Here is a 25,966-nt window from a genome sequence, read left to right as displayed (position 1 = left end):
AAAAGAACTGTCACTCATTGGCAAATATCATAAAAGTGTTTAATGACAAAATACATTTTTTTGTTGCAATTATCAAAGTGACAAGTCGGTAAGCCAAAATGGTATTACGCACGAAGTAAGTAATATTCAGAAGAACTGTCATTCTATTTAAGAAAAAGAACTGTCACTCATTGACAAATGTCATGAAAGTGTTTAATGACAAAATGCATACATTTTTTTTGTTGCAAGTATCAAAGTGACAAATCGATAACCCGAAATTGTATTAAGCACGAAGTAAGTGATATTCAGAAGAAATGTCATTCTATTTGAGAAAAAGAACTGTCACTCATTGGCAAATGTCATAAAAGTGTTTAATGACAAAATACATTTTTTTGTTGCAATTATCAAAGTGACAAATCGGTAAGCCAAAATGGTATTACGCACGAAGTAAGTAATATTCAGAAGAACTGTCATTCTATTTAAGAAAAAGAACTGTCACTCATTGACAAATGTCATAAAATTATAAATTTATAAAATACATTTTTTTGTTGCAATTATCAAAATGACAAATCAGTAAGCCGAAATTTCATTAAGCTAGAAGTAAGTGATATTTAGAAGAACTGTCATTCTATTTAAGAAAAAGAACTGTCACTCATTGACAAATGTCATAAAAGTGTTTAATGACAAAATACATTTTTTTGTTGCAATTACCAAAGTGACAAATCGGTAAGCCGAAATTGTATTAAGCACGAAGTAAGTGATATTCAGAAGAAATGTCATTCTATTTAAGAAAAAGAACTGTCACTCATTGACAAATGTCATAAAAGTATTTAATGACAAAATACATTTTTTTTTTGTTGCAAGTATCGAAGTGACAAATCGGTAAGCGGAAATTGTATTAAGCACGGAGTAAGTGGTATTCAGAAGAAATGTCATTTTATTTAAGAAAAAGAACTGTCACTCATTGACAAATGTCATAAAAGTGTTTAATGACGAATACATTTTTTTTGTTGCAAATATCAAAGAGACAAATAGGTAAGCCGAAATTGTATTAATCACGAAGTAAGTGATATTCATACGAAATGTCAAAAAAAAAAACGTTCACTCTGACATATATCAAAATTTTATGATAAATTAATGTTTTCTGACGCAATTATCTAAGTGACAAATGCGTTAAAGCCAAATATATAGCAATAAATAAAAATATTGTCAAAATGTCAATTTGCTGATGAAATAATTTAAAAATGACAGATGACGCTGCGTAATGACAGTTCTTTATTTTTGACGTTGTTTATTTGGTCGCCCTTAAGATATGCAGTTAACTTTTTTTTGATTTCCATTTAACCATAAAGTTAAAGCCGAATATAGTAATGAATAAGAAGATTGTCAAAATGTCAATTTCCCGATGAAATAATTTAAAAATGACACATGACGCTGCGTATTGACATGACAGTTCTTTATTTGGTCGCCCTTAAGGTATGCAATTAACTTTTGATTGATTTCTATTTAACTGCCCTTTTTTATTTTTTATTAAAATCTTTAAGCCTAGAAAAATTAGAATTTGGTACTGCCTACTGCGTTGCACCTTTTTGGTTCTTGAAATCTAGAATTAGGTTTAACAATATAAAATCCTCCCACTTTTACGCCTTCATGCTTCAAAGTCACTCATTCTGATCTTTTCTCTTTGACATCTCTTTCACAAGCAGTGTGGTTCGATTTGGTGTGTCGTGTGTGCGGAATGCCACACTTTGTGTCAGTACCATGATGTGCACATAAGTGTAGTTTGTATGGGCCGCATAAGAAGATTGTCAAAATTACGCTTTCCATTTTTGATTAAGTTCTTTACACCTAGAAAAAATAGAATTTGGTTTTGCCGCTAGCGCTGCCCTTTTTGGTTAAGTTGAAACCTAGAAATAGGTTCAACAGTATAAAAACCTCCCACTTTTACGCCCCAAAAAAGTTTTGAATAAGAATCTTAAGCCTCCGACTTTCTCACCCAAGCAAATTACTTCCTAAGTTAAAACACCTTGTTGTCTCTTTATTCTTCCAAAAACCCGCCACCATATTGCAAATTTAAAATATTAATAGCCAAGGCTTTATCTTCATCTCCAAAAGGCGACACACTCAGCTTAACCCACCGTATTGACCGTCCCATCAAACGTCCGTCTCTACGTCGAACTCGTCGTCGTCGTCGTTGGTCGTGATGGTTCCAAAAAAAAAAAATCACCACCACTGGATACCAGTAAAGAGCTAATTAAAGTTTAACACATCTCTCACTCATCAGGAGATAAACATCTTACCGTAAGCATTAAAACACCAAAGACCAACGACGTCGAAGACTACGACGACGACAACGATGAATGCACAGGCACACTCGCTTAGCCCGACATCTTTAAATATGAACCATTATATATCCCGATGTCCAATGGAGCCAAAGCGCCGATAAGCCATCTTTTGCCTTGCTTCTCCATTTATTATAATCTTTATACCTACCTTTCTTCCTGTACTATATTACATATACATAACTATTGGATGTGTGTATAAAAATACTTGTGGAATGGACAAACGACATGTGTTGGGGTCCGTCCGGTCCGCTTTGGAGTTAATTTATTCCCGCTTGTGGCTGCGCGATGGGAGTTGGTAAAGTGGTGATGGCGAGGCGATGATAGTTCCTACGGACCGATCGACGACAATGGATACGCGACGAAAGGACGGAGCGGTGTGGTGGGTAACGTTGGGTACCGTTTTCTTTTCAAACTAAACCATTCGTCTCCTCGTGGAGTCGAGTGTGAATTTATAACTTAACCTGGGGGCAGTTGTTCTAAAATTAAATATATGTACTCTGAATTTTGTTTACAGTTGATGTTGAAAATATGTCAACAGTTGAGTGTTTTATATTGTCACGTGTAAACCTACGAGATATCTCAGGAACAACTTGATCGATTTCGATAAAATTTTAACTTCTGGTCGTATGTTTCGTTTCATTAGTTGATTCAAATCTGTAGTGAAGTCCTTACATTTTCTCTTGGTCATTTATTTCTTTCAACCGACTGTACCGAAGCTTAGGAAGCCTTCTCTCTTGTATACCTTGGTGGAAAAAATGCAGCTTTGAACATGAACACACAGAAAAAAAAAACAAAATCCAAGTCCCGTATTGTGACCAACCGAACGTCTCGTCCGTCCGTCCTGTCCTGGCTTGACTTGGCTTTGACTTGACTGTGGCTGTGGCTCTTTCTCTCTAAATGATATGCTAACGCAAAGATAACGATGGCTGTTTAACAACATTCAATTATTTTTAATAGTCACTTCGAAGTCAAGTCGCCGCACAGCTTGTAAATGCACTCCTTGGACACTTTAATTATTGAGCTTGCCAAGAGCGGTGAGCGACACAGGCCAGGCACTGGCACTTCACTGCATGTGAGATGTGTGATGTTTGTGTGCCTGTGCCTGCTGCCAGTCTTCCAAGCCTGCCAGCTTGCCGTGCTTGTTGTGTTGGGGCATGCTTATGTGCTTCGCACGTTGGTGCGACTCGATGTCGGTTTGGTGTGGCACTATATACCTACCTACGACGAACGAGGTAACCATGTTTGCATATCTTTAGAGTATAGAACTTCAGCCTACATAGCTGCGCCTTGCCGCTTTGCGTTCTGCGCCTCACTTTTCACCGCCGCTAGTTCGGTTGTGTTCGATTAAATTGATTTTCAATTTGCATTTTACATGCAAACTTCTCACAATCATTTGTAATCGAATCGGAGTAATGTGTCTGGGCTGATGATGGCGTGTGTGCTTTTCCTTTTTGCTATGCTAAGACTTAACCGCTATCCACTAGCCGCCGCGCAGGCCGAAGCGACTGCAACGTCTTTTGGATGCGAAATCACACAACATCAAACAAGACATGGTAATTGGGCCCGTAGTTGTATGCTCAAGAATATCATATCTTGTCGGGTTATCTAACATGACAGAGTTGTCGCGCCGCGGCTACGCTTTCTTAATGCACCTATCTATGCCTACGCTGCTGGCGCTGCTTACCCCTTCAGGTGTTTTGGATACCATTTTGAAGAGAAATACAAAAAAAAACTACAAAATAATTGACTAATTTAGGATGGATGACTTATACCGCTTGTGTATGAATCTTAATACATCGCGTCGTTCGTCGTCGTCAGCGTCAGCTTCGTCGTCGTGCGTTGACAATGTCGGTCGTCATCATGTGGAATTCCATTTGATTTATTATTCGAGTTAATTGACACTTTGTTACTCGCAATTTGCATACAGATTAAGGTAATTATCTGTAATTCAAATGGAAATTACCGCGTAATTACGGGGATTAATGCAACATGTAGTACACAACGCTGCCGTCGTCGTCGTCGCTACCACCTCCGCCGCTGCCTTCGTCGCATCAATCAACATACGAAAGGCACACCAACTATGTACACAACTGTCAGAAAGCAAGCAAAATATTTAATTTTTTTTTTCATTCAGTCTTGATGTTTTGAAGCTCTCCGCTCGAGTGCCTCCTCCGTTGCAGTAGAGGAGGGGAAGAAATGACATGACAATGACAAGCCTTCTCCACACGTAGGTTCCTTACATTCATATACCTAGAGTTGAGATCCTCTTTTTTATGATTATCATGCATTAGCTGCTGGAATTAGGCCTTACATACATAATAGTATAATTTTTTGAACCACCGAAGTGTGAACTAGAGACTTTTGGACACAGATGAGATTAAAATCTTCTGAATTAGTTTATTATAATAATTACCTTCATATAATTGTACAGGAACACTTGACATGTTTTATTCTTTTGGAAGCGTTTAGGTGTGAAATGCACAGAAGAAGCTAGAAATAATTAGTAGATTAGGTCGTTAAGGGTTACCTTTTACTTCCAGAGTTTACTCCCGAATTCTGTGATTCCCACTAGCCTTAAATTTGCTTCAGATGTGGCATTGGTATTATGCAACAAAATTCAGCGAAATGATCGAAAGCACAGTCGTTTAGCAACGAAAAGTTGCATTTACTCATTTTGACAGATGATTGCAACTTTTTGCTGCGATTGTTTGTTTAGGTGAAACTTTGACAACACCTATGTTCCAGCAACAAAAAGTTGGTTGCATACCAGCTACTAAGATTTTTGTACACTTTTTGTAAAAGATGAGTCAAATGTTCGCAATAACATTCTCATCAAACCAACGACGCACGCACGTGAAAATCGCAACAAAAAGTTGCTCGTTATTGATGTTCGCATTTAGACTGACTTTTGAGCATTGTTTTTTTGTGAAATATAATTAATAATGTTTCATCACTTGGCAACTGAAAGAAAATTTTTGTCTTTGAATGTTTTGAGTGCGTTCCGCTACATCCTTTTCGTTGTAAAGATACAACAAACTGCAACAAAAAGTTGCTGCGCATTGATTGCAAAGTTTTATGTGCAAGTTTTGCATGCAAAGACTGTGTCACTGAGCCTTTTTAACTCTTTCTTAAAGCATTCCATTTAATAAAAACATCGAATAACTCATTTTGACACCTGATTGCAACTTTTTGCTGCGAATGTTTGTTTAGGTGAAACTTTGACAGCATCACTGTTCCAGTAACAAAAAGTTGGTTGCATACCAGCTGCTAAGAGTTTTGTACACTTTTTGTAAAAGATGAGTCAAATGTTCGCAATAATATTCTCATCAAACCAACGACGCACGCACGTGAAAATCGCAACAAAAAGTTGCTCGTTATTGATGTTCGCATTTAGGTTGACTTTTTTGCATTGTTTCTTGTGAAAAATAATGAATAATGTTTCATCACTTGGCAACTGAAAGAAAATCTTTGTCTTTGAATGTTTTGAGTGCGTTCCGTTATATCCTTTTCATTGTAAAGATACAACAAACTGCAACAAAAAGTTGCTTCGCATTGATTGCAAAGTTGTATGTGCAAGTTTTGCAAGCAAAGACTGGGTCACTGAGCCTTTTTAACTCTTAAAGCATTCCATTTAATAAAAACATTGAATAAATATACCTTAAGCTAAATTCTAGAATATTTACCGTGTTAAAGAAAATAAAAAAGTTTGACTCAGTTTATAAAAGCACTTAATTTTTTGTTTGCTTAATTATTTATCCAATTAATTTATTATGAAGCGTAAACTATCTTAATGAGCAATTAAATCAAAATTGTTGTTCTTTTATACTTTTTTTCTTTTTCAACTTTTATGCAATTATAATCGCATTTTAACTTAATTCCCTTAGCGAGAAAAAAAAAAAAACAAAATTAAACTAAGACAAGAAAAAAGATCCAAAAATAAACAAGCTAAACTAAATCCAAGAAATAAAATACAAAAAAGAAAAACTTAATCTAAGAAAAACAAGAGACAACAAAAATATACAGAGAATTTATTTTTCTTTTCCTTGGTTTTATTTTTTTTTGGAAAACGCAGCATCCAAGAGTTGTTTGCCTAATGAAACTTTCATTAAAATCCCAGCCACCCAAGTATCTTTCTCTTATTTCCCGTGTTTCAAGGATAAAAGCAAAGTGCAAGTTAAAAGAAAAAATGTTATTATACTTGCCAAGAGTATAGACAATTGCATGAGATGAGAAGGAAGTTTATACCATAAAAAGTCCTTTGTGGGGGCGGCAATGGTGAATAGGAAAATCAGGACCGAAATAAGTTCGAGGCAATTTAAGAAATTATCTATGAATCTTTTTGTTTTTCTTAAAATAGTCTGTAATTTCAATTAATAAAATAAACACACCATTTTTTCTACAACCTGGCAACACTATCTGCATTCACACCATATTTAAAATTTGACAGTTGGATTCAGCTCAGTTTATTCGGCCCTTTGCATTTTCTATAAAACAGGCCTGATAATGTTGTATAGAAATTCCGACACTGTTCAAAATTGAAGGAATGAAGAATCCTTGAGAAAAACGCCAAGAAGAACAAAAAGATTCGTGAAGAAGTAGTTAAATAAAATGTTTCAAAAAGCAACACAAAAAAAAAGGAACTGTTCAATGTATATTTTATCTTCTTTCACTATTTGGAAATAGAACGGGAGGGGTGCAAACGAGTATATACCTTAAGCTTCAGGGAAAGATGTTTATCATAATGAAAACGGAAAACTTTCACATTGTAAAATTGGCAGAGGACTGCGACGACGAACAAAAACAACAACAACGATGGCGTCTCCAACGTCGTCGTCGTCGTCCACCGTGGAATTATTTTTGAATGGTGGAAAAAGGGGAGCTTCCATTTCTTTGATAGAAATAATATTCCTTTTTATTTTTAACTGTTGTTTTTTCCTCTTAGAAACAAAAACTAAATCAAGAAGAAGAAAAAAAATAAAGAGGAAACTCTAAGTTAAAGTAGAAGAAAGAACTCTCAAAAGACTATGAAACTTTTTAGCTTAGTTGTCTTGCAATAGAAGATAAAATGTGTTCGAGTGTGTCTGATGCAGTATTTTCTTTTCACTTTATAAACCTACAGTGACATGTGAAAAATGTCTTCTTTAACTGTTTTTTTTTTATCGAATGATTGGGATTTGGTTTGCTGATCGTTTTATCAATAGATCACTTTTGCACCGTTTAAAAATGTTAATTGGAAGTTTTAATTAGTCAAAATGCAATTAGAAGTGAGATTGTGCACTGAAACCGTTGACAGTTGGTTTGACAGCTGACGTTTGTTATTTGATTAATTCGTTTTTACAGTCTATCTACAAATAAGTTCGGCTTAAATTGTTTCAAAGCAAGTCGGAGCAAACTTTATTTGACTTTTAGCGATGAGTTCCATTCACTTATTGTCAAATTTGAAAAACGTCAGACAATGTTACTTTATGTCAAAAAAGGTATCGCCATCTTATCAACCACAGTACTGTATCTGTTCTTTACAAAGGAATCCTTGCTCTTTCTGCATTAAGGTGCATCTTCATAGAACAACAACAAAATTTCACTTATTGAGCTCCAGTGAAGTGAAGTAAAGTGAACACAATCGCCAAAAGCGTAGGATTGAAAGAAGCTGTTATATCTTTAGGGTTAATTAACAGCCATTGCCATTGTCAGATATATATAGTTTGTTCTTTTTCTAGGTGTAAGCATTTGGTGGATAGTCTATATAAGAAGACAACCCTTAACCTTACTTTTGTGTAAAAATATTCTACAGCGTAAAGTGAACGTAGATATTATTGTGTATCCAAAGTTGAAAAGTTTTCTTGCTGAGAAGAAAATCGAATCAAATATTAATTACTTTGTCTTTTTAGTTTTCTTCTTTTATTTTTTGTTGTTTTTAAAAGTTCAAATAAAAACTTTGAGAGATATTTTATGAAAGCATTTCAAAATTCAGAAAATAAAAGTTTCGATTAAGTTTTAATTAATTGAATTCGTGGAAAGTACCAATGACTTTTGACACAAAAACAGAAAAAAAAGATGACAACTGAGTAGAAAAGATACTGTTTTGACAAAAAGCTAAGCATATGACAGACATTTTTTTAAGGTACATTCATACTAGAAAGTTTCAAATCGTGATATGCTTATGCTATTTAGAAATATGACATGAAATATGGAAAACAATTGAGCTTGTTTACTTTTATACTCCAATCGTGATTTCAATTTTTAAATAATGATCGAGAAGGATCTAACAATAAAATTTAATCGTGATCGTTTTCTTCAGTCGAGACGTTCACACGATATAAAAAAAGATTTATTTATCTTGATGTGCTTAAAGATTTGCTAACAGCTTTCCCTCTTCCTATTTTACTATTAAATCACAAGCACACAAAAACCACCAAAAATATACAAAATAATAACAAAGTAATTTCTTGTGTTTTATTCAATTTTCAACAAACTGTCTAAATTCTGGTAAATTTGATGTTGGTGCATCAAGTTACAAAAGTGAACGCATCACAAGAAAAAATGGTTGTTGTTTGACGTTTGACAAAAGCGATTGTATCTGCTGTATTCGTGCATTGAATGCGTTCAGTGCAATATAAATGTTTAACACTTAAGGCACCATTCTACTATTTCGATTTGAAGATCGAATTATTTATGTTGATTTTATTTTTTGTTTTATTAATTTATTTCTTATTATTTATTTATTATAATAAAACCAAATAATTTTCAACCCGTTCGCTGATTCGTTCTACACTATTAATTTAAAATGACAATTAGTGACCATAAATGTCAGTGTTTTTATCTCTTGACTATCATCAATAATAATAATAATGAAAAAGTGATTGTTCAAAAACAAAGTTAATTTAAATTTAATTTTATAATAACCACAATTATTGATGTATAAACTATATATGTAAATATGTAGGTACCTACACGCAGGTATAATTATTGCAATAGGTAATTAATTTAAATTGAGTCGTTAACGTTTATTTTTTTTTTAACAAACCTCAACTCGATTTCGATTTGAAATGAAAAAAATGAAACAAAAAAAATTAAATAATAAAATTAAAAAAACAAGCTACAGCTGCCGGTTGTCTGATGGCTGGATGGTTGGCCAGCAAGCCTTACCACAGTGTGTGGTCGATTGCAGACTTTTAAATTAAACTGACATTACCAATAATGAATGCAATTTATAATTGTTTGTTGTTCAGCTATCTCATTGCGTTGCATTTGAAAAAAATGAAATAAGAACGAAAAAAAACATATGTTTGTATATAAATGAACCCGTGGTTCTGCCTGTCTATTCGATTATATCTTTTTAACATATCCTATAGGTTTATGAACGCTCCAATCTCACCATGGGGTATGATGAAGTACGTTAAGTTCTTCACTCTGTGTTCTGTCAAGCAATGGCGGCGGCTGCGATGGCGGCTAAATCGCCTTTGCTTTAACTTCCATGTTGTTTGTTTTCTTTTTACGGTATTAAACAACAAGTCTTGCTCGCGGAAATATGGCAACAGATTAACTAAGCAGTAGAAGTCGAGTGGGGCTGCTTAGGCTTCTGGCAGACAGCGGATAATTGCTAATGGGGGGCGAATTAATTGTAAGAATCAGTTCGTTTAAGTAATGGCACTGCACCAAGCCTCCTACCGGCTTTTAAACAAACTAGACTGTGATAGATGCATGAAGTTTCTTTTTCAACTTCAACTCATTCTCTTTCGGTCTTTTATATAATAAAATTCATTCATTAATTCTTTTAATCAACCATTAATTGGCAATTAATTAAAATGCAAATTGAACATATTTTATGCTGACACGCTGACATGGCCGTAGGCTCGGTTCTATAGTCACCATATCGCTATACCTACCATACCAACTATAGATACCACGCCGCGCGCCTGATGGATGCATTTATCTCCTGTGGGTTTTATTTTCTTCTATATAAAGCAGCTATCGGTTCTGTATCTATATGCTTTGGTTAGGGTGCTTCTCGTTAGTTGAATGATACTTAATTTTCCTGTCGCTGTTGATCAATTTAAATTAGTTCCGCCTGTTGGGCATTTTTAGGCGGTTCGATGAACACTCTCATGTTCGCCGCACCCATAGGATCGACCAATCTACATGACACAAGCTTTACCGAAAAAAAAAAAGAACTCAGCAGCGAAGCGGCGACAATCTATCGTGGTAATCAGGTTTTTATAATAGCTAGTAGCTGTAGCCTGTCAAGGGGTTAAATCATACGACTAGTAAAATAGATGCATAATTTGTAGCCAATAACATGGTCAGATACATTTTGGTGTTAAAAATGTGACCTCCGCTCTGATTGGCATTGCTGATGGAGCAACGAGAAACGAGGTGCGGAGCGACAACCGAAGCGGCGACAGCGATTAGAGAAGCAAGCAAGCGGCAAACTGTAAATTTAAATTGTGTGGTAGATTATAGAAACAAAAGCTGTCATTCGTATAGGTATGTGGGGATTAATATGGCATTCAAGTTGGCTTTAAACGTCATTATCAAATGTCATCAAGTTGTCATAGTCTTTTGGTTAATGGAGAGCAGTTTTTTTTCGTTTTTGTATTATTTTTTTTTTAGATAATCAAGGTTTCCGACCCTGTCTATGGATACGACGACGAAGGATCGGTAACGAAGGGGGTTAATGAAATATTATGCTAAGCGGATTTATCAATTAAATGTGTCTGAAAAGGTATTTAGGTTGGGGCTTTATGTAATTATTTTAATTAGATGGAATTTTAAGGAATTAATTCCCTACTCTTGATAGGATTTGTCTTTTTTTTTGTTATTTCTTTGGTTCAAAGCTGTCCCTTAACACATTAAGAAGCATATTGGTTGAATTGGAATTTAAAAACAAAGATCAACAGATAAGTATTCTGTAGACAAAGTCGTAAAAATGTATAGGAATGGTGCATAAATTAACTGTCATGGTGGCTTTTTCATATAGAAGTGAAAAAGTATGAGAATGGAACCTAGTTCATTTAATTTTCATTTTAAATAATTCTTTTTTAGTTAGGCACGATGACATTGACATATTATTATCGATTTAAATGATTTGGAAAAACACCGTTTGGATTATAATGTGAGATTAAGAAAGATTTTATAGAATTTGGAATTAAGCGCGATATGGGTGGTAAAAATTTGAATTGATTTAAATGACACAATTTGACAATTAACTCATCATTAGTGTTTTTCTTTTTTCTTTATCTGTCAAAATTAATGAATAGCTTTGACATTTAAATGAATATCTATAAAATGTGACATTTTGTAATAAATATTTGTTTTTTTTTTTATATTTTCAGGGTTCTGATGGAGGGTCAGTGGTTTTTCCATCCACACCAACACAAGTTACAAATACAACACCCAGCCCAACAACACCAAGAAAATCATCGGATTTTCCAAATCAAACTGGTCTGCCTCTCAGCAACGGGCCATTGGGGCTGGGAGGCAGTGCTAGTCCAGTTCCTGTTCAATCGCCAACAGCATCAGCAGCTGCGGGTGGCGTTAAAGGCAGTGTTGTTGGTGGTGGTGGCATTGGTATGGCCGTTAGTGTTGGTCCTGGTCAAACACAACAACCAGCACCGTCACCGGCACCAGCCGCGTTACCACCACCAAACCTGCCACCGCCTTACACAACAACACCAATGCAGGTAAGAAAAAAAATAATAGTTTTTTTTTATTACTAAATCAAAAAAAGAAGTGTAAACTTCACCTAATTTGTGAAAAGAATTCTGATTGGCTGGCTGTCAAAATGATATTTTAGTTTAGTTCCATCTGATATTCAGCGAAGTTTATTAATTTTCTTTAAAAAAAAAAAGGTTTTGAAATACCTCCTAAACACATATTCCGAACTTCTTCTTCTTATTTTGAACTTGTTTGTGGCTTTGCACATCTACCAAGCACAAGTACCATATAAGTAATATATTTTTACCAAAGCAAAGAAAGTCATACTTCTGCCAAGTTCCAATATAGAGTGGTTCCATGAAGATAAGAGTCACGAGAGTGTAATGAATGTTTACATTTGATTTACCCAAAGACATCAAGCTTCCAAGTGTGTTTACATATAACACCATGAATCACCACATCTGTCGTTTGCGCCGGCGCTGATTATATTAAAGAAAATAAATATTTTTTATTAGTATTAAAGCAATTAGAAGAGTTTTTCTGTTTAAATGTCCGTATTATACATAAGAACGCAATTGAACTTCTTAACCTAAAAGATGAAGATGGCATAAAGAAGCTTACTTCAACGCTCAGATACTTGAGAAGCTCGACTTCTGAAGAGTTCACATATTGAATTCCTTAAAAAATGATAGGGTAATATTGTTATTATTTGTAGTCTTTCAATAGATATCATCAAACAATAATGGTAACTCAAGTTTAGCTTTGATAGATGTCAGAAGAAGGTGATAAACTTGAACTTAGCTTGAACCTTTTTAACCTATACAAAACTGTTTTTTTTTTTGCGTTTAGTATCTGATAGAAATGTCACATAATGCGGTCTATCCATAAAACGTTTACCGTTACCGAAAATTTACATTGAAGTCATAAAGTCTGAGCTTTCTTAACTTTTTGATTGATGTCATGGGGCGACTTTCCATTACCGCTGCACGGATTTCCTTCTGATTTTTTTTACAGTTAAGTAGGGGTCTCAATAGAACATGTTTTAAATATTAGGGCGAGGTAACAACTTTAAGTCATAGAAAAAATATTTTCTTTTTCGGACTTAACCCTACTTTTTTTGTATTGCATTTTTTGAGCCTAAAACAAGTTTTTTTTTAATTGATAGCAAGGCGTATTAACAGCTAGGCATGGAATACGCCCTGCTTCGGATCACTATAGGATTTGGGGTGGGTGCGAGTTTGGGTATATGCAAAGTACTTTTTGCATTTGAGCACTAATATCAAAGAAATACGCAACACAAATAAAACAAGTATGGTAACACTGAACAAAAAACATGGAAGAAATGTCAAAATCAACCATTTTTGTGTATTTTGTAAAAAAGTGAACTTTAAAAATTAATTAAAAATAGAAATAAATGTTTCCTCGCTCTAAAATTGCTGTAGTTATTATTTATTTGCACATATCTATCAAATAAAAAAAAAACCGCGAGTCGAAATTCGTGCTGCGGTAATGGAAAAATGAGCCGTCTATTCTCTTCACATCCCGTATTCCAAAAATAAATGCAAACTTTAAGTCTGTTTAAAAAATAAATTTTTTTAATTTCTCGAAAATTGGAGGTATAGCATATTTACACCAGTGTAAACGAGGTATTAGATGTCAATTTTCATTGCGCATATGAAATTGACAAGTTTAAGTTTATATGTCATTTGACAACTAATGTCAAACATTTCTACCCATACAAATTTTGAAATTATCTTCCAACATTTGTATCATATTCTGCTGTTTAGCCCCCATGAAAAATTGTGTTCCACTTGAACAAGGCATTTGATGTCACGGTCAAGCTACTTCTTTTTGTGTTTAACACACAGAATTATTCATTCATACTTCAAGTGGATAGAATACAAAATTCAATGAATGAATATCATGAGTAGTGTTATGTCCTTATACATATTCTTCTTACTTTATTGTAATTTGAGAAACTCAGATGTAATTTGATATACAAGAGGTTACTAATATGACATCGCCCTTGTGCGGTTAATTGTTTGTTCTTTTATTCATTTCATAACAATAAATACAAATCTTTTAAATTCATCTCAAGTGTCATTTTAGTAGGTAAGAGATTTTTTGTCAAAATTTACTTAAGTGTGACTTTGCTGCTTCTTTTGTTTACTTTAACCCACGACCATATTTATTTTTTTAGAGATAAACCAATAGTATTCAAGTGGGGACGTTGTAAATTATAAAGTTATGTTGGCAATGCTATAAGCAGGAAAACTGTCACTTTTTGACATTTGCAGGTTTGATGAAAATGTCGTTGAATGTTCACTTTCTTATTTTGACAGTTCTTTAAAAAATTCTAGAACTGTCAATGTTGTCAGATAAACAAAAGAGTTTCACCTACAAATTATACAAAGGGATAATCTCTTTTCTCCAAAGTCATGAATTCTGATTTGACGTCTTAAAACCATTGTTTTCTTCCATGGATGAAGAAACTGCCATCAACAGCATCTACATAAGCTTTATTCTTTATTATTCCTAACAGCTCTTTATCTTTGAAACCTTTTACAACATCTTACAAAATAATTATGTAGGTATTATGCATACAAACATCTCCATTTCAAATGAATCTATTTTATAGTTTGTATTCTCAATTTTCTCGCCTCTTACCCATATGCAAACAGATAATTAAAACATTTTGATACAAAACCACTTATAAACGACGATAATTATTTTGATGATACTAATACTCATTAGCATGCACTCCTCCAGGCTCTTTATTTGTATGTATGTATATACAACCTACCTATACGATTATGACTTGAAAATATTCTAAGTTCTACCTGAAAATTCCCTGAAAAATCCACCCACCGCCACCGCCGCCTTTGGGAATGATGTGATTCTATGCTGGTTTGGCTTTACCTAGAATCGAAAACTTAGTAACGAGTTAATTAGCAAAATCAGTAATTGGTTTCCCTGCAGAAGATTGGAATTGTATATAAAAGCATAGGTAAAATATACAACCACGCATAAACAGCAACAGCAGCAAAGTAGAAGCTGAAAAGCAGAAAAGTTTAAACATGGATTTTACACAGAATTATCAAATTAAAATTATATGAGCGCAGCAGTGGAAGCAGCAGCTTCGACTTAATTCCAAATCCCTATACCATCCAAATCTCGCACCATCGCATCGCAGCATTAATATTCCAAAAAACAACAAATTTCAACCCGAACCCCCCAACATTTAATGTTTGAATGTTGCTTATGCAAAAAATGTTATACACAGCGTACTTCCTCAGGCTCGTCTCATCACACCCACACTTTAACCTAGCCCACATTCTATCCTCCTATCGACCACATTTACCGTCATCACCAGTTCCTGCCTGTGGAAAAATAAAAAGTTAAATAAATCCCTTAACTTTACCGAGAAGAAAGTCAAAATGAACCCAGGGCTGACATTCTAGAATTGTATGACGTTTCAACTTTCAAAATCATTGGTGTAGATTGGTTGAAAGTTTTCGGAGTAGAATGTTATAAAAAGGCGTGTTCTTTTACCCCAAATTTTCCAACGAATTTTAAGAGGCTCAACAAACAGTCTTAAAAATAAATAAAATGTCAATTTGTCATGTGTCAAATTCATCAAAGTCGTAGACTTTAATTGTTATTAAATGTATGTATCGGTGCATCTAATATAATCTCTACAAAACCAAAGCGAAATATTTAACAACTTCAACATTATCATTTTCTGTCAAATTAATTTACATGTCAAAATTATATCAATGTTATCATTATCATCATCATCATAAACCTCAGATTACATATTATAAAGTTAAAATAGAAATTAACATCGTTTTGACACAATCCTCTCATTTTACAGCAATTGTCAAAATGTATTGCTTTAAAATGGTTGCGTTCAACTCTAATTCATTATTGACTGTTATGATAAAGTAGATCAGAAAAGTGATCTGTGGTCTGTTCTTTTTCTATTAACTTTTATCTTTCCTAAAAATCAAGAGTTTTACGATATGAAAAAATAGGGCATCGACACATCGTTCATAAACTCTTCGTTAAAATGTCAAATGGTTACGATTCACAACTAGTCTCAGGAGATTAGTTTAAATTGTTGAACTGTCAAAGTAAATGATTTTTTTACAAAAATATTATAGCTTGAGTGAAAGCACTGAAAATAAATAGATATTTGTCGTCTTAATCGAACCACAAATTTTTGGTTTACAATAAATAAATGTTTTTTCCTTAAATCATCCATTTTCCTTAAATCATCTATTTTCCCTATGTCAAAAATAAAGAAAAAGAACGCACAACTGACTTTTAAAGACATCTGACCAATTTTGAGGTGAGATCTTAAAATTCAGACCTGAATTTTGGTATAAAGCTAACTTCAAAATTTTGACTGCTTTTAGAAAAACTTGTATTACCAAAGATTTACACAAAGTGTCAGCATGGTTATGGCGCTGCTATCGAATACCAAAACCACCACAAATTTAACTCTTCATTCTCGTCCTATATCTATATTCCATTTTCCATATGTATAAAACATTTGCAATACGTAGGATGTTACTCGTTCAACTCCTCCATGCTCCGGGCTCCGACTCCGGCTCCAGCATCATCATCATCATGATTGCCGCTACCGTTGTGCATGGATCTAAGTAAAATTCCCAAATGGGAATCTGTTTGTAGTTCAAATAATTGCTTTGAATTACAAATGGCGCAACGACGACTACGGCAACGACTACGACTACGACAACGTCGACGACGACGATGGCAATGGCGATGGCGATGGTGATGATGTCGTCATCGAGATTCGGATTCGGGGAGTATAGAATGAAAATTTCCCTGCTTTTACTTCCACCACAAGCGCTGAAAAACAGTTCTATACTGGCGGCAAAAACAAGGGTCGTTTCAAATGTTCCATCTGTGTGTATATTGCATGATGGGAGGACGAGGTTTATACGATTGAGCAAAGGGGATTGTAGATAGCGGCAGAATTGTGGAGAGGTATTAAAACAAAATGGTTCCTGTCTCGGTAGTTCCTGTTCCGGTTTGTTCTCTTCCTCTCTTTGTCTGTAAACGGCAACGTCGACGTCGACGACAACGAAGTCGTCGTTGGTTTAACTGCTGGGGTATATATTGGTTTCGTTGCTTCTGACGATGACAACGTATTTTAATCCTCCCGGGGGAAGGGAGAAATGAGCAGAGGAATGTCGGTTTAACCCGCGGTCTTACTCTTATATTATACTCCCACCTATACCACCACCTACTCAACTCTACACCCACCCATCCCCCACAAAGCAGCGTGAAAATCAGTCGAGGTAAATTGGAAAATCCCAAGTTAGCTGCTGCATATCCACTTAATCGGATAGCGGAATTGTTTTTACAGTAAGTGGTGGTTAGAGGAAAAACCAAAGGCATGATGGAGATTCAACGTTATACGAAAACGACGAATACGACGGGTACCGTACAGCGTACACCGTATAACCGTTCACTATACAAAGATAATCAAATGATATTGGTAATGCGATTACAGTCCGAAAAGGGCGGATTATATTGCCGGCAGATTGATGAAAAGCGATTTAATCAGGGAAATGTCGTCTGTTAAGTTAGCACTAATTGAAATTATTAACTCGATGGTCTGTATGATATAAATTTGGATGGGGCTTTTGTTTATCAGATATCAGATGAACAGCATGACAGGGTTGTTTTGTTTATGGAATTAAAATGAAATTTGCGGAATTGGTCTCAGAGATCCTTTGCGCCGTTAAAAATTAATTACATTGCATTTGAAAATCATCAAAATCAAAGTTAGTCTGGGTCTTTCGAAATTCACTTTTAAATCCAGCTAATTTTATAGACTTTTAAAGAATATTTAAATTATTTTTAAAGTTTAAAATATCATATAACTTTACAAGCTAAAACCCTTTTGATTTTTAATTTAATTTCAGGTCTCTAATGGTCCAATAAGCACACATTTGTTGCCGATCTCAACACAACCGCAAATGGTGACGGGTCATATAAAGCCAATTTCTGCAACATCAAAAATTCCTCCGACTAGCACAACAACGTCGTCGCCCATTAATAAGCTGCAACAGCAACAACAACAACAGCAACAGACGCAACAGCAACTGCCTCATTCTCCACAAACGGCGACATCAGCATCTCCTAAGCCTCCCGGCTCTATTCATTCACCAGTTGGCATTAGTCCTTTAATTGGCTCTCCACTAACAACATTGGCAAACGGCTTTGCCTCGTCAATACCACCATCGATTACCACATCGCATCCCATTAGCAGCTCGAGAGTTTCACCAACATCTCCATCAATACAACCTCAGCAGCAACATCCGCAATTGCAACAGCTGACGCAGGCGCCACCACAAATGCAAGTTACGACCAATAACAGCGGCAATAATGGCAACAGCATCAATAGCAACATCAGCATCAATAGTAACATCAGCACCAGTAGTAGCCTAAGTTTAAATAGTAATAACAGTAGCAGTTTAGTACAACCAATTCCTGGATCGCTGGCAGTTCCGATGCCACAGCCTCCGCCTGCAACAGCGCCCGCCGCACCGCCACCAATTGCTCCTAGTGTTCATCATCCAGGATTGGATAGTGCGGCAGCGGCAAGTGGAAGGACAAACAGTCCGGCGGTCGCCACCGGAGCAGTGCACACAGCTACAGCGCCTTCAGTGAATGGTGCCAGTATAGCTGCCAATGGCGGTACAAGTAGTATTCCGCCGTCGGTACCGTACCGGACGCCATACCCAAACTATCCGCTCTATGCTCCGTACAACAACTTGCACCACAGCCCGTATCTGCCTCCAGCAGTGCCATCGCCGACAGCTTCACCACGCACCATTGATGCCCGAACTGGCAATCGGGAGTCACCGCTGATAGTCTCGAAGTCTGTGCGGCCGCACACGCCGTCGAGTGGGGGTGCTGGCATGATGACCGGTGCCAATAATGGTCTACCGATTTCTTCTCCAGGACAAACTGGTCCGCACGGAACAATACCCTCATCACCACATCCCCAGCAGTCACAATCGCCATACGGACCACCACCCCATATGATGGGAGTCCCGTCGGCGAATAGCGGCAATGTGCAGCAGCAAAATCTTCCACCAGGCAGCATTCTCAGGGATCAGCAGTCATCGTTAAGCGCCCAACTACAACATCAGCACCAACAGCAGCAACAGCATATGCAACGACAGCAACAATTGGCGTTATCGCACCATCATCAACAACAACAGCAGCACCAGCACCAGCAAGCTGCTGCTGCACAGCATCAACTGGCGATGCAATCGCATCAACATGCTCAGCATATGCAGCAGCAACAGCAGCAACAACAGCAACAGCAGGGACCGGGACAACCGCACCAGATGCATCAGCACCCCTCTGTTGCCGGCCTTGGTGTGAACAGTTCATCATCTGTGATTCCACGAACTCATTCGCCGAGAGGACATAGTCCGAATCGGGAACGGGAAAGTTATAGGTAAGTTTTTTTTTCTTCTGTCTTTCAAAATAAATAACAGTTTAACAAATTTTAAATTTATTTTTACAGTAGTAATGTAAGTAGTTTGTCGAGATCCTCGGCAACGACGCCGGGTGGCAGCGTTGGATTGCCCTACAATACTGCTCCACAAACTGGACCATCGCCATCAGCTCTGCAACAGCATTACAATAGTAACAGCAGTAGCAGTAGTAGCTCACATGGTGCGACCTCCTCGCCACTGTCACTGCCCCCGACATCAATTGGTGCCCCAACCACTCCTTCTAGTCTACCATATCCTCCGAAGAACTCCTGGCCACCAAGGTATTATTAAATTAAACCAATTCCTATATTCAACAAGCTTAATTATTTTGTTGGTTTCTTATTTTTAGCTCAACTAATGCGACGCAACTATCCCCGGCCACAACGAGTACAGTGACGCGACCTACACCTCCTCCAAATCAACCGCAGCAACAGCAACAGCATCAGCAACAACAGCAGCAGCAACAACAACAGCAGCAGCATCAGCAACAACAGCAGCAACAACAACAGCAACAACAGCAGCAGCAACAACAACAACAGCAGCAACAACAGCAGCAACAACAGACTTCTTCGAGTAGTGCTAACTCAGCTTCGCCACACCATTCGTCGGCGTCAACGACGCATTCCACATTTCAACCGCCATTGTTTGCTGCGCCGCATCCGCCACCAGTCGCTGTTAGCTCAGCATCCACTACAGCTCCCCATCCATTTTCCGCAGAATCTCTCTTCCAGTCGAGCAAAAGTAAACAACAAAAATAACAATTTTTGTGACTAAGGATCTTTCATTAATAACTTTTCTCTTTTTGTAACTTTTAGCCGATCAAGCAGATCTCCTTCGTCGTGAGTTAGACAGTCGATTCCTGGATCGTTCCGGTTTGGCTGTTCCACCTCCAACATACTTGCGGCAAGAACTCCACCATCATCAGCATCAGCATACGCACCTGCATCAGCACCAGCACCAACAGCTGATGCCATCTGCGCCGCCACCGGCTGCAACGTCAATGTTTCCCCCGCCTCTCTTCAAGGACATACCCAAAATGGGTGCCGTTGATTCGCCTTTCTATAGGACCAGTCTGGGTATTCCTGGTTATCCAGGCTATTCGCCCAGTCTGCTGCACCCCGGACTTGGCGGTCCGACACCGTTTGTGCCTCCTAGCCATCTGCCATCTTTTGCTCCAAAGGTAATTAAATTTAAAAAAAAAAAACAACAACTGAAATAACGTTATTTCATAATTTATACAAAAGAAAAGTGAATGGGTTTGTTTTTTTGTGAATTTGAAATTTTTTAAAAATTCAAATTTGCCAAAAAAAAAGTGTGTTGGATGCGGCGCGCGGCGGCGCCATGTTGCGGGAGCTTTTATTTGTATATTCTTTTATTTTTCTGATTTACTTGCTTTGATTTTATCATTAAAATAACAGAATTATCTATCATACTGTATACTCGTATCGTTCATCAATAATTCGCTTAATTTTTCATACACACGCCAATTTCATACGCTTTTGTATTTCATCATCAAACAACAACAACAACTATACCTACGACAAATTCTTTACTTTTGTTTTATTTCTTTTTAAAAAAATTCATCTCGCTAACACTCATTCATTCTTTCATTTCGTTTCGCAGCAACCAACCCCGATCGTTGATCCCACTAAGCCTAAGCAAATGGTAGGTTTAAGTTTGTTTTCTCATTTAATTTCATATTTCAAAATTTATATAATTTCTTCTTCTTTTTATGTTTGGTCTCTTTCTCTTCAAAAACAATGTGTTACGATTTTAGAATTGAATTAATAAAATAATATTTTGATAGGAAACAATTAGAATGGTAAGCTTTTATATATTTAAGGGGAAAGGGAAAGTTTAAAAAAACACCAATCTCTAGCATGTCTGAAACTTATGAAGTCAAAATAAAAACTACTTTTTATTGGAAAAAATCAAATAAACTTGGCCAAAGAAAAGTTGAAATAGCTTTAAAATGTCATTGGATATTACCACACCAGTTAAATCCTATGATATCGTAGGACTCCACAATGAAGTGATCGGGACATAAAGTCCAGGCCGCAATTGCTCAAAATTGCGCTCATATTTTACCAAGTAGTTACTTAATCGTCAAAACAGACATTTTTTCAAAAGCTTTAAGGGTTCATTGTGCATAGAAAACCAAACATTTAATTCCAAGCGAAAATCTTATTTCGTGACTATTACTCTATGTTAGTTTTTGAAAGGCAAAAATCTGTTAACGGAATTGTTGCTCTTATTGAACGTCGAAGTCCACCTTCTCATCGTGAATTTCCCTTTTAAATTTTATTTTCTTATTTCAATTTCCATCGGATCGAAATTCGATGCAATGAAAGTGGTCGTGAATACAAATTTCACTCGTAAATACAAATTTCACCCGGAATTTTCGTCTCAGTTGTGAATCTGCTGGACACCTAGAATTAAATTGCCCTCGAACAAAAATTCGATGACTAGACAGTAGACTGTCGTGGACGAAAAATTCCCTCGGAATGTTTACCGCTGTAGAACATTGGAAACTTAAATGATACTGAAAAGTTTCCCTTAAAATTACCTGGAATTGTTGAATTGAATTTTTGTTCCGGAGAGATTCACGCTTAGGAAAAAAAATCAAGGAAGATTTACGACATGCATGCTCTACATCAAGGGTTGCAAAACAACCGGGCCTAAAATGGAGCTGCGTTTGCTCAGGGGCCTGATTATGAGGTTCGTGGTGGATCGTTTTCAATTCGACCTTTCAAATTCGACTCGCGTCGTATTTCCTTATTAACGAATTCGCGGCGAATCGAAAAAAGTTCTTCCTATATTCCAGTGATTTGAAACTTTTGGTTTGACTTTTTCTTCCTATATTCCAGTAATTTGACAGCTTTCCACAAATTTAGTTTTGTTTTGATGCAATTTGTGAAATTTGCGGGGATTTTTTCAAAATTTTATATTTCATTGATAATCGTGGAAAAATTATAAGAAAATTAAAATAAAACTAACTTCCCTTTTTTTATAATTACAATCAAGAAAGAATCCAAAAACAGTGAATATTTCAAATTTGTCTTCGAATTCGATAATTGGTCGAATTCAAAATCAAAAAGGAGGAGAAATTAAAAGCAATAATTGAAAAATTCCAAATTCGCTAGCAAAACGATCCGCCGCGAAGCTCATAATCAGGCTCCAGCTTAGCCAACACTGTTACATTCCGTTTGTTTCCAAAAACGGATCAATGCTTCATTCGATTAATGTTCGCCAAAGTTTTCTTGCAAACAACAAGTTTTGTTGCTGTTTTTGGTTCTTAAAACTTGCTTGGTTTCAAGGAATCTATCGCCTTATATTTCCAAAGGAAAAACAAAGTGGTGCAAATTTTAAATAGCCTATTGTTAAGGGTTTAAAAGTTTACTGGTTGACAATTTGTTAAATATTTAGCAATTTACTTTTTGAGTCATACATTTTAAACCTTTCTTCTTAACTACGTTTTTCTAACTGGTAAATTACCTTTTTTTTAAAAATAACATCGAAACATGTTTAAAAAGTGACAGTTCGTGAAAATAAACTAAGCAAAAAACCAGAGGTCTTGGGTTCGATCCCTGCCTATGCCATCTAAAGTCTTTTCACGGGTACTGCCTCTTTCGAGGAATTGATAAATTCTCCAAGTATAACTCTTGTCATGAAAAAGTGCTTTCTCAAATTAGCCGTTCGGATTCGGCATATAAACTCGCACACAGGAATGGTTGAGATTTGTAAGTCACTAGGCCCTAGTTCTCAACGGACTGTTGCCCAATTTATTTATTTAAATACGCTTAAACGGATCTATTGATTGGAATTCCCAACTGTTGACTAGACCATTCCATGCACTGTTCTAATAAAAATAACTATACCGATGTCATAAGGATCTAGGAAATTACTAAAAGTTAAAGTAAATCGTTTAAAACTTTGCACCAACGTCTTTTTCTCAGGCCTATTATTCTTATCGATATTTATAGTAATGGTTTATGTATAGGGTGTGAAAGCGATTAGACGGAAGAGGATACACTTTCCTTGCTAAAAGAAAAATGACAATACTTTTTCCACGTCTAGCTAACATTCTAAAATTCTAAAAAATATTCTCCAATCTTCCCACACCTTACGCAATTCCTATTATTTCACGGTGATATCACAATAGATCCACAGAGATCTGAGTGCGTTGTTTTTCGGCCATTAAACCATTTAAGAATCCTCTAGGAACTTAAGATTACCACCAACAACTTATTGTAATCTTATTATGAACAATCGTAACACATTGCAAATTTTGTTCTTTATAAAAACTCATTTTGCTTCACGAATTTCGTAGTAGTTTACTTTTTGCTCACCATTTTCATAATTCTTTTTTGTTAAACATTTTTGTAAATAAAAACTTTCAGGTATGTGAGTAATATCTCCTGTTTCTCAATTTTGTATCTATTTATCTGAATTTGCCTCTCTTTTTCTTTTGTCGGTTGATTACTTTAGTGTAGTTTTATTTCCAATTATTAACCAAAGTAAAACTTGTACTAACATCCAACAATGGCTTACTTTTATTTTTAGAAAACTGGTCGATGGAATGCAATGCATGTGCGAATAGCGTGGGAGATCTACTACCACCAGAATAAACAAAATCCAGATAAAGCAGCAGCTGCAGCAGCAGCCGCAGCGGCTTCATCTGGCAATTCAAATAGTTCATCTGGATCAGGTGCACCTCCTCCATTGGGCTTGAAACCTTCACCAGCTACAATGAATGATATATTGCGTTCCTCATCGCATATGTTTAATTCATCAGCAGCGGCAGCTGCAGCAGCTGCATCTGGTTTGCATAGACCTAGTGAAATGCCACCCTCAAGTGGGTATCCGCAAGGTCTTCCCGGACGATCGCCATTCGAAACGTCGCCACTTTCGGCGAGTTTCCTTGGAGCACCTCCTAGTCATATGGGTAAGTCATAAATTTGAGTGAAATTTAAACGAATGTGTATATTAAATGTGTCATTTTGGATAGGTACAGCAGTCTCACCATTCGGACGGTATCCTGGGCCATTTGTTGGCTTTGCTGGTTTGACGCACTTCGGTCGGGATATTCCAATGGGAGCAGCCATTCATGATCCATGGAGAACGTAAGTTATTTCTTTATGAAATTGCGAATATGTGTATTGATTTTAATATTTATTTTGATTTTAGGAGCCTTCAAAGAACGGTTGGCTATCCTCCTGGTCCTGCGCAAGGCGCCTGGCCTCTGAAACCTGATCCTGGACTGGATGCAGCTCGTCGAGAAGCTGAGGAACGTGAACGGGAGCGTGAGCGTGAGATACGCGAACGTGAACACCGTGAACGTGAACGACAGCGCCGTGAACGCGAAGAACGTGAACGCAAGGAAAAAGAGGAAAAACTAAAACGCGAACAGCAAGAACGAGAACGCGAAAGGGAAAGAGAGCGTGAGCGCAAAGAACGCGAGCGACGTGAAATGGAGCGTCGGGAAATGGAACGCGAGCGATTGATTCAGCAACAGAGAATCAATGAGAGCTCGAAAATGGCAGCGGCAGCTGCTGCTGCAGCCAATTCAGCTGCTCGTGATAGATCTCCGCTGAGGAACGGTACGACCGATGGCCCAGATATTCGAATAAAAGAGGAACATCCTCGCATCGATACCCGCAAAGAGGAGGAGATGATGATGAGATCAGACCAGCGGTACCACCAAAGCCTAGCTGCTGCGCAAGCAGCAAGTGCCGCCCATCATCCCTTCATGACAGCTCGACACGGGGGACATGTTCTTCCTCCACCACCTCACCTCTCCCGCTCAATGATGCCACCCACAATGGGAGGCCCCCCACTAACCCACTTTGCCCCGCCTGGTGCTGCTGGCTGGACAATGGACCCCTATCGTGATCCATACGGCCCCATGCTGCGCTATAACCCACTAGTTGAAGCGGCCTTCCGACATGAAGAAGAACGCCAAAAAGCCATGGGAATTTATGCCATGCAATCTGCGGCCCATCTCCGAGGCAAAGAACCTAGTCCTATTCCGCCAGCAGTTGGCCCACCTCCACCTCATCACCGAATGCAACAAGTCAACCACAAGCCACAACAACCCCCGCCCCATATGCAGGGTATGCAAGTCTCTGTAGACATGCATAAAAAAGAAGACAATGCTCCAGCCCGATGATAGGCTGTCGATCAGCAACAAAAACAACACTTTGGAAATGTATAAAGCAAACAATTTATTTTAAATTATATCTATTTGAGGATAGTTGTACATAATAGTTCTTAATATCTCCACCCCTCCTCCTCTTATTCCTTACCTACCCTCAGCCCCAGTCCCAGCATCTGCCTGCGTCTCCTCCCCCAGTGTTGTAAGACCAAAAAATATAAAACAAAAGAATGACTCTCCCCTTTTGGGACCGTTAAGGACGCGGTCTTCCAATTACTTTGTATTATAGA

The 25,966-nt window shown here is 36.9% G+C and overlaps 1 protein-coding gene across 6 annotated transcripts in view; it reads left to right on the top strand.

Annotated features, from left to right (window-relative positions):
- LOC129945348 (probable serine/threonine-protein kinase DDB_G0267686) overlaps positions 1-25,782 on the top strand; it is a 367,717-nt gene extending 341,935 nt beyond the window's left edge. Inside the window, exons 7-15 of one of the 6 annotated variants that reach the window (XM_056055027.1) lie at positions 11,657-12,004; positions 17,936-19,482; positions 19,555-19,803; positions 19,872-20,263; positions 20,338-20,702; positions 21,146-21,187; positions 24,086-24,467; positions 24,531-24,645; positions 24,710-25,782. In XM_056055027.1, the coding sequence (XP_055911002.1) occupies positions 11,657-12,004; positions 17,936-19,482; positions 19,555-19,803; positions 19,872-20,263; positions 20,338-20,702; positions 21,146-21,187; positions 24,086-24,467; positions 24,531-24,645; positions 24,710-25,691 (4,422 nt within the window). In that variant the 3' untranslated portion in view covers positions 25,692-25,782. Of the gene's footprint in view, positions 1-11,656; positions 12,005-17,935; positions 19,483-19,551; positions 19,804-19,871; positions 20,264-20,337; positions 20,703-21,145; positions 21,188-24,085; positions 24,468-24,530; positions 24,646-24,709 lie in introns of all 6 variants that reach the window. The other 5 variants (XM_056055028.1, XM_056055026.1, XM_056055031.1 and 2 more) reach the window with 5 other exon arrangements.
- The last annotated feature ends 184 nt before the right edge of the window (positions 25,783-25,966 follow it).

This window comes from Eupeodes corollae, chromosome 2 (assembly GCF_945859685.1).
Source record: "Eupeodes corollae chromosome 2, idEupCoro1.1, whole genome shotgun sequence".
Taxonomy (NCBI): domain Eukaryota; kingdom Metazoa; phylum Arthropoda; class Insecta; order Diptera; family Syrphidae; genus Eupeodes; species Eupeodes corollae.
The sequence above is the reverse complement of the archived record's forward strand: the minus strand, read 5'-3'. Positions and strand labels throughout refer to the sequence as shown.